The 9,665-nt window shown below is 49.8% G+C and overlaps 1 protein-coding gene across 1 annotated transcript in view; it reads right to left on the bottom strand.

The window, feature by feature from the left end:
- Window positions 1–6,790: 6,790 nt before the first annotated feature.
- The window catches only part of LOC145532006 (mucin-3A-like), an 86,627-nt gene continuing 83,752 nt past the window's right edge, over window positions 6,791–9,665 (bottom strand). The window contains exons 8-13 of the mRNA XM_081556213.1: window positions 9,600–9,665; window positions 9,052–9,214; window positions 8,699–8,881; window positions 8,524–8,612; window positions 8,172–8,224; window positions 6,791–8,002 (exon numbers count right to left, since the gene is read on the bottom strand). Coding sequence (XP_081412339.1) covers window positions 7,961–8,002; window positions 8,172–8,224; window positions 8,524–8,612; window positions 8,699–8,881; window positions 9,052–9,214; window positions 9,600–9,665 — 596 coding nt within the window. The 3' untranslated portion in view covers window positions 6,791–7,960. The remainder of the gene's footprint in view (window positions 8,003–8,171; window positions 8,225–8,523; window positions 8,613–8,698; window positions 8,882–9,051; window positions 9,215–9,599) is intronic.

The following is a 9,665-nucleotide window of genomic DNA, read 5'->3' as shown; positions in this document are numbered from 1 at the left end:
CCACTCGGCGTCTTCCGAGTCAGCGTGGTATGCCTTCTTCACTCTGGTGTGATGGATCCAAGGGGCAATGCTTGCAACTTTAACTGCGGTAGGGGTGGTTAAAACAACGGTGGAAGGACCTTTCCATCGGGGGGCCAGTGAGTCATGTTTCCAGTCTTTCACCCATACCTGGTCCCCTGGTATAAACTCATGCATCTGCTCCCCCAAGGGGAACGGTATTCTTTCTTGCACAAACTTAGTTACTTGATTAATTACCTTACCTAGTTGTTCCATCTGCTGTGATATCCCATCTCCCCTTACCTGGAGTATATCAGTTGTTACTTGTCTTATTATGGGAGGAGGCCTCCCATACACAATTTTGTAGGGAGAGTAGTCGTGGGACCGTGGGGTCATCCTGAGTTTGAGCAAGGCCATGGGAAGTAAATCTACCCAGGAACAGTCAGTTTCTATAATCCATTTAGAAAGTGTCTCCTTTAGTGTCCGGTTAGTTCGTTCTACCATTCCGGAGCTCTGAGGCCGGTAGGCGGTGTGTAACTTCCATTTTATATTCATGGCTTTGCCCTCCTCTGTATTGTAGTCCCAATTAGGTCTGTCAGTGGGGAAGGCTTGCTCTATCCACCTCCCTGGGTTAGCAGTGCCCTCAGGGATCATCCCCTGTAACCATTTTTTTGCCTCAGTGTTGATCCTATATCTCTCTTCTATACTGAAGAGAGATGCTAGTAATTGCATTATATCGTCCCAGGTTGGTCAGTGAGTGTGGAAAATAGTCTCCATCTGTCTAGTCATGCCCTGGTGTTCCACCGAGTAAGAAGGGGCGTGTTTTTGCCAGTTCAGTATATCGGTTGATGAAAAGGGTTGATAGTAATAGGTTACAGGAGCTTGGTGATAATTACCGTCCTCCCCTATCATTGAGGGTTGCTGAACTTCTCTCAGGGGCATCTGTAAGAGTATTCTTCCCTCTGGCTCTTTGGCAGAATGGAGCCTTTGTTTAATTCCAGTGGTTCCTTCCCCTTGTCTGGGAGTACTTACTGGGAGTGGAGGGTAGAGTTTAGGGAACGTAGAGGCAGTATCCGGGGTGGTAGAGTCCGGTGGGCTCATTGTCCCTCCAGCTGAGGCTGGAGCCTGCCAAGTGGGCAGCTCTACAACATGTGGAGCTGTTGGGACAGCTGAGGAGTCCAGGAGGCTTACCAGTCTCAGGCTGGTTCCTCCAGTTGGGCCTCCAGCGGCCGCAGTGATACTAGTTGGCGGGACCATCATCCAATACGGCGGTGGGGGAAGTTCATCTCTTTCAGGGTCCTGTAAAATTTCCTCCTCATCCTTGGTTACCTTTTGGGCCATCAAGATTTTTCCTTCCCCGCCATGAGCATAAAAACGGGCCCATTTGGGGGGGTCTTGGGCTATTCCCAGCCAAGAGTCTATGTACGGGAACTGATCGGGGTGTCCAGGCTTTCCCGTAACTATAGCATAGACTGCCTTTATGAGATTTAAGTCCATAGTTCCCTCTGGTGGCCAGCCAACTCCCATGGAAGGCCATTCGACTTCACAAAGGGTACGGAGCCGGCCGGGTGTCATTTTTTCCCCATAGTCTCCATCGAACCCTTTCTTAAAATTCTTAATCATATTCTCCAATACAGTGGCCTTAGATCCGCTTCCTCCCATTTTCTTACCTCTGGATTTCCCTGTCCCAGGGCCTTCCCGAGAAGCCAATCTACTTGTTTCCACTGGTAGGGGAGATGATGGGTCACACAGAAGATGGGTACCTCCTGGGGGAGGGCAGAATACGAGCACACGGAATTCAATATCTCCTTCCTAAAACCCTGTGACGACCGTTCGGCACGTTCCCTAAGACGGTGTGGACACAGCTCCTAACTGGCTTTCTTAAACCCTAAGTTCCCTTTCTTTATCCCTGGCACGGCCGTCAACCCGAGTGCCGAGTAACTATTGTCGCCAACCTAAACCAGTTTCCTATGCGTCTCCCTTCTGGTCCCTCCCAGGGGGGTGATCAGGCCCCCTCTTCCACCCTACCGGGTGGGTTCCTCCCTACCTGAGCGCTCAGTTCCCTTGCTGCTGTTCACTACCTGCCAAAGCGAAGAAATCGGGTGTTGAAAGGCTGAGTTCTTCCAGAGGGGCGAGGCGCCTTCCCCCCTCTAGGAGATTCAAGCTACAAAGCCTCGGGGTGGCCTCAAACGAGACCTGTCTCCTCAAAGTGAGGAGTTTCCCGGCCAATGCACCAAATATTATAGCCACGCGCTCCGGGAAACAAGCTCACTCAGAAGGACGATGCAGATAATGAAGTGCAGTTTATTACACCGGCGGGCCCAAGGCAGAGTCTCCTCTTAGCCAAGGACCCCGACCAGCATTTGTGAAAATCTTTTATACCCCATGTGTACGTGTCTGAACCCACCACCCCAATTTCCTTGTGACTTTCATAAACAAAGGAAAGGTAAATGCAATCACAATAACCCCATGTTCAAACAATCAATTATCAATAAGCCCGAGGTGACAGAAAAAATCTGTGACCTGTCCAGAGGTAGGGGGATTAGTGTATGTTTTCTCTTAGGTGATGAGTAACCTGAATACAATCTTCAAGATTCCTCTGTCCGGAGTGGGTCTTATCCTTCTATTGTCGTTTCCAAAGGCACTAAGCACAGAGTTCAGAGTCCATTAGAGAGGTGGCCGAACATGATCTGCACAAACAGGCCTAAGATGGAGTCCAGGCCCCATGAATTCCTTCTTCAACCATAGTAAAATTGCCTGATATTCCAAATTGTCAGAAGAAACATACAGAAAAGAAAGCAGAATCCAAACAATAAAAGTATTTTTAAGTTATAAAGCATTCTGCTGCTGCTAAGTCGCTTCAGTCGTGTCCGACTCTCTGCGACCCCGTAGACGGCAGCCCACCAGGCTCCGCCGTCCCTGGGATTCTCTGGGCAAGAAGACTGGAGTGGGTTGCCATTTCCTTCTCCAACGCATGAAAGTGAAAAGTGAAAGTGAAGTCGCTCAGTCGTGTCTGACTCTTCGCAACCCCATGGACTGCAGCCCACCAGGCTCCTCCATCCATGGGATTTTCCAGGCAAGAGTACTGGAGTGGGTTGCCATTGCCTTCTCCATTATAAAGCATAGGGGGAAAAATGTGAGGAAAGAAAACAGCTGTCATATAAATAAAAAGAAAATGAATTTAGCTTAGTGGCTTCCCTGGTGGCTCAGATAGTAAAAAATTCACCTGCAATGTAGGAGACCCAGGTTTGATCCCTGGTCAGGAAGATCCCGTGGAGAAGGAAATGGCTACCCACTCCAGTATTCTTGCCTGGCAGGCTATAGTCCGTGGGGTCGCAAAGAGTCAGACACTACTGAGCGACTACACGTTCACACAGTTTTTAAAAAGACTTTAATATTGGCATACAAAGGAAAATTCAACTCTATTGTATACAAAAGACACATCTCAGACAGAGTGATTCGGAAACTTTTTAAAAAACACTTTAATTTGATTGGAGTATAGTTGATTTACAATGCTGTGTTAGTTTCAGGTGTACAGCAAAGGGATTCAGTTATACATATATCATTGTTTTTTAGATTCTTTTATCGATTCAGAAAATTTTGATGGCCAAACGTTTCCTAGACAAGCACAAACAAGAAAGCAAAAGTCGTAATATTAATTGATTTCTTCTTCTTCTTTTATTCTTTCATTTCTTTCTATAAATTTTTATTATTTTTCTTTGGAATATCCGCTGGGGCAACCAAGGCTAACGGTTTGGGCAATCTGAGTGTGAGCAGTTAGAGCACAATGTTTTGAAAGGAGCAAAGATCCACTGTGTTGATCACAGACATGGTTGCAATACAAAGGAAAAGAGGGAAAAAATCCAGGGACTGAATGTATCCTGGTTATAATTCTTACATTAAAATTTCATTGTTTAATCGCTAATCGAGTCCGACTCCGCGATCCCATGGACTGTAGCCTGCCAGGCTCTTCTGTCCATGGAATTCTCCAAGCCAGAATACTAGAGTGGGTTGCCTTTCCCTTCTCCAGGGGATCTTCCCAACCCAGTGATCGAACCAAGTCTCCCTTATTGCAGGCAGATTCTTTAGCAACTGAGCCACAAGGGAAGCCCAAGAATTCTGGACTGGGTAGCCTATCCCTTCTCCAGCAGATCTTCCCAACCCAGGGATCGAACCCAGGTCTCCTGCATTGCAGGAGGATTCTTTACCAACTGAGCTATCAGGGAGGCCTTAAAGAGGCGGTTAAGTCATTTATGTAGATCAGTTCTTCTGGGTCTTTGTCTTCCTTCAGACCAGTTATCTGGTTTCTTTTTCCACATCTGATTTACCCGGGGTGGGCACCTACCCCTCAGCCAAGACGGATCTCAAAGTGAAGGCTTCTGGGAGGAGCAAGACTCATGGCCTGGAGATATCTCCTGACTCTTGACCTCCAAAGAGCCTTGTCCCCAAAGCAGCGTAAGTGGAGATTCCTTAATCCTTTACTCAAACAGGGTTTTGCCCTTCTTTGTCCCTGCCATGACCATTACCTTAGGATGTTTACAAGAAAAAAAAGGCCAGCTATTTACCCAGTTTCTGTTGTTACTTCCTTTTCCGAGGGCAAATAGGAGGCAGATTGTAAATGCCTTAACTGGAGCCCATTTAACTCTTGTCTCAGGAAATTCTAACAGTTTTAAGTATCCAGCCTGAGGCCCACTTCTTGGTGTCCCGGGAAATGCAAACAGAAGGCCAGTTGTAAATGTCTAACTGGGAGCCCTAAGGACACTCAGAAAGGAGAAAACTACCTGTGATTTAGCAGTTATCACAGACTGCAGCCATTCCCTACCAGTGAGCCCCAAGGGAGCCCAGGATGTAAAACAAAACAAAACAGGTTACTGGCCCTGGATTGCTGAGATGGATATGAGAGGAATGATTTCAGGGAGCCCAGACTCTTGCATCTTCCCATACATAAAAAAGCGCTAATTTCCCTAACTTGGGATCTCTGACTTCCTTTAATTAACAATAATCTTTTGCTGTTGAGACTACCTGCCCTTTGTTGCAAAACTTCCATATAACCTGGCTCCTCCCTTAACCTCCTCAGAGAAGTTCTCTCAGGGTTACTTGAGATGCTGTCTCCCAGGCTTGTAGTCCTCTAAAAATTCCCACCGTATAATACATAACTCTCGACGTTTAGATGGTGAATATTTTTTAAGATGACACTTGGTAAGAAACTGCCAAACTCTTCTCCAGAGTGTGGCTGTAGCGTTTTGCGCCTTGGCAGCAATGTATAGGAGTTTTGCTCCTCATCCCCATCAACACTTTACCAACTGTCAGTGCTTTTTAATTTTAGCCATTCTCATAGGTGTGTAATGGTACTTCATTGTGGTTTTAATTTGCACTTCCTTAATGACTAGTGATGTTGAACATCTTTTGATTTTCTTACTTACTACTTATATATCCTCTTTGGTGAAGTATATGTTCAAGTCTTACTCATTTTTTAGTTGTTTGTTTTCTTATGGTTGAATTTTGACAGTGCTTTATGTATTCTGAATACAAGCTCCTTGTCAGATATATGATCTGTGAATATTTTCTCCCATTTTGTAGTTTATTTCGTTCTCTTAACAGTGTCTGTCAGAGAGCAAAAGTTTGAATTTTGACAAAGCCCAATTTATCAATTTTTTCCTTCTACAGATGGCATTTTGGGTACCATAAAAGATGTGTTCTAATGGCAGGGTGTACAATTCACAATGATTATAAGAAAGTTATCTATGTACCAATTTGCAAAGCATTAATGTTTTTAGAGCCATATTTATACAAAATAGAAGAAGGAACAGACAGAAGCATATGAGTAATAGAAAACTAATTCATTTCTCTCAGCCCAGGAAAAATCAAATGGATCAAAAAAGAAATAAATGTAGAAAGGGTTTGATAGACTCAAAAGAGCCTAGATAACATGATAGGCCAAGTCCGATTGATCTATATAATGAATACTGCATTCTGAAAACAGAGAATAGATCTCTTTAGCAGCTGCCAATAGAACATCCACAAACATTACTATGCATTAGACCAAAGAAAGAGAACACATTTCTCTCTAAGCCAAAAGAATTAGTATTGCATTAGTGGTCAGGGAAGGGTCAGAGAGTTGGGGCCTGGGGCTGTGCTGGACTGTGGGTCCTCTGAGCTGTTCAGAAAACGCTAACCTTTTCTGACCGCAGCCGAGGTCTGGGTACCCCATGCCCTCAGGCCCTGGCCTGGCAGAGGAAGGCAGTATCCTGCTGTCATCTCCTGCTGTCTGAAAAGTTCTCTGGGTGTGGGAGTGGGGTGGAGGTGTGAGGTCCCTGGAAACTGCAGAGAGCATCACTTGTCCTTCTCCCCCAGAGTTCATCCTGCCCTGGCTCTCGCCCCTCAGAATGCTGGGGCAATACCCTAGCAGCTCTCACCCTGACCCCATGGTCTTATGGAGTCTCCAGGTCTTTGGAGGAGCTAGGCTTACCCATTAGAACCAATGGCAGCTGACCTAACCAGAGTCACCCATCTCCTTGAGCCAGCCCTGAGCTCTTAACGTCAGGGGCACAGACAACAAACCCAACAGACTCCCACCCCCTGCTCCCACCCGCTCCTTGAGAAAAATGGGTCCTCCAATCTTGATGTTCCCTTTGAGGATGGTCATGGACCCAGAGAGCCAGCCATGGACCCCTTCCTTCCTCAACGGGAGAAACCAGCACTCTGAGGCCCTCCTACAACATATCCTCTGATATCCTTGCTCCTCAATTGATTGAAGAGACCAGAGCATTAGAAAGAAAAAGACATACAGCAGTTTCTTTGAAAATGCTATATTAAACTACAATGCTATATTATGATCAGTTGGGTGAACTGGAGATTTGCAGACTTCCTGTCCCCAAGTGAGGTTTTCCTGCAAAGGAGGCTGGGCTTCTGGCTTCACAGGTTATAGCAGAGATGGGGGTGAACCAGGGAGAGGAAGGGGGAGGACAGGTGGGGGAAGGGTAGGAAGTAGGGGGGCACTAAAGGGAGAGGAGGGAGAGTTAAGGGAATGGGGAGGAGGGGCTGAGGGAGCTTTCCCACCTCAGGGCCCCACCTCCCCTCATCTTCAGGGACCTGGGAACCTACCTGCCACCCCCCACCCACTGGGATCCAGGGCCCTTAGGGGTGACAGGAAGGATGGGTTCTCAGGATGGGGGACCTGGCCTAGGGAACACCAGTTGGGGGTCCTAAGATGCAGAGGGCATCTGTACCTACCTAGGGAGGGGTGGTGGGGAGGAGGGAGGATTTACAAGTGGGGCATGGAGATGTGGGGGACAGAGGGGATTTAGGGTTGAGGGCAGGAAGATGAGGAAGGGGAAAGTATGGAAACAGGGAGACACAGGGCTGGCTGCGGGAGTGTGGGGGAGGAGGGACTTAAGAAGAAGTGGGTTCAGAGGGGAGAAGGTTAAGAAGTGGTGGAGGGGCACAGCAGGGAGTTACAGAAGGACAGGGTAGGAGGCTGGGACAGGCTGCTTACAGGTACCACAGGAGGACCTGGCTGGCAGTATGGATGCACACAGGAAAAGGAGAGGCGGAGGCCTGAGCCTCGGGGAAGGGCATGGGGACTGGGCATGTGAGTGAAGCCATATGAGCATGAAGGCCAACAGGAAGGCGCATTGGGACAGAGGCCGGACCCAGGACACCTGGTTTCACTATAACCAACAGGAAGTATCAGGAGGAGTGGGCCACTTGCATTTTACAGGTGACAAAACTGAAGTTTGGAGAAGTTACTGATTTGCCCAAGGTCCCACAGTGGAAGAGCCTGGATTTGAACTGGGCCTCCAGGTGGGTTTCACCCAAGTTGGGGGAAGGATGTGGGTAGGCGGAGGTCTGTTATGCCCTAGGAAACCAGGAGACTGAGCCGCACGAGCCCGCAGCCATCTCTCCAAAGGCAGTGCAGATGGTTCTCTCCGCTGTCCGGGCAGGTGGAGAGGGCAGTGTGGGCTCACAGTGAGGACGAGGTCACCTCAGGTCTGTGAATATGTACCTGCCATAGAATTCACAAGACGGGGAGTGAGAACAGGGACCCACCCTGCAGGGGCCTGGCTAGGAGGTCACTGCCTCCTGTCCCAGCCATCCCCCTGCCCTGGGAGGGGGGTCATTGAGAGCTGGACCTGTTACAGCTCCTTACTATTGATCCATCCCTGACCCCTCACCCTGGCATTGGTGTCCACGGTGTCCAAGGCCACAGGGAAGTTTTTGTCATTAACTAGAGAGAGAGAAAAGAGAACAGGGGGAGCAAGAGGAAGAGATGGGGAGTAAAAGGGGGAGGGAAGGAAAGTGAGGAAGGCAGGGCCTCAGGGCTTCCTGGGCCCCTGGGCCTGCCCTGCGGGGAGGGCTTATGCAGGACCTGGGCCTTAGAAGGGTGCGTGGAAGCAGCGAGGCAAACTCTAGGGCAGGAGGTAGATGCCTGTCTTGGACAAGAGAAGTCCTCTGGTCTGTCCAGACCGAAATGGTGCCCTGGGAAGCACCCTCCAGCCCCCACTTTCTCCATGAGACAAGACTCACCTCTTCTGTCATCCTGGAAGCCAAAGTTAGAAAAAGCAGGTTTTGCACTCTCATCCCAGGTCTCGAACCGCTTCCTGTCGTCCCTGGACCTGCCAGAAGGGCGCCGCGTCGTCAGGGCAGGGTAACCCAGTCCGGGATGACTTTCCCCTCACCCATCCACCCCCAGCTCACTCACCTGTCTCGTCCTTGCCTGTCCCTCCTCCGGGAGCGCACGACGAACACGAACACGCTCAGCGCCACCACCAGCAACAGCAGAAGCAGGGCCCCGGCTCCCACCAGGCCCCCAACCAGCGCCTTCCAGGAGATGGCCACCTCGCAGCGCGGGCCCGAGAACCAGTGCGTGTCCGTGGAGAAGCAGCTGGGAGAGGGGGTCACAGGTCACATCACCTCACCACCTCCCGCGCCAGGACAATTAGTGCCCCTAAACAACCCAGGTCCTTGCAGGTGGGCGGGGCTCCACCAGGAGGCGAGTGGGCGGGGCCGGCGGGACTTGATGATTGGCCCAGCTGGGTGTGGGCGGGGCCTCACCGGCAAGAAGGACCGCTCCTCTGCAGAACGCATTGGCCCTGATGGCAGTCAATGGCGCCTTCCACGCCCGGCGTGCATTTGGTGACACAGCGGAGCTGGTTCTCCTCCAGGAAAGGGAAGTAGAAATCCTCGTAACCTTTGGCAGCAGCGCGGCGACAGATGGCTGGTGGGTAGGTAGGGGGTTGCAGACGTAAAGACCTCATCCATTCTACTCTGGGGCCTGGCTATAGTAATTCTGAATATGGATAGAGGACTGCATTTCCGCTGGTGGCGTGTTGGCGGGTAGACCGTGGGATTCGATGAGTGCAGGGTCATTAGTGAGTGGGATTAGTGAGTGTAGGCCCGTCACCCTCTCCTCACCTTCTCTGTTGATCCTTCCCCACGTGGAAGCTACTAACAAGGACCTGAGAGGCAGCCTTGCCAGGTCTGTACCACTTGCCTCCCCAAAAGGTCTCCCCTCCTCCCTAGAGAATTTCAGTAGACAGATGTCCCTTGTGGGAGGGGTCCCGGCCACCTGGGGCCACTCAGCCCTTTGCCCCACCTCTCACCTTCAGGTGACAGCTCCGTCCTGATGTTGTTGTTCACCTTGATGGAGTCAGGCTTAAAACACAGGA

Source organism: Giraffa tippelskirchi, chromosome 13 (genome assembly GCF_054371585.1).
Source record: "Giraffa tippelskirchi isolate mGirTip1 chromosome 13, T2T-mGirTip1v1.2.pri, whole genome shotgun sequence".
Lineage (NCBI taxonomy): Eukaryota > Metazoa > Chordata > Mammalia > Artiodactyla > Giraffidae > Giraffa > Giraffa tippelskirchi.
Note: the sequence above shows the minus strand (reverse complement) of the source record. Positions and strands in the feature narration are given on the sequence as shown.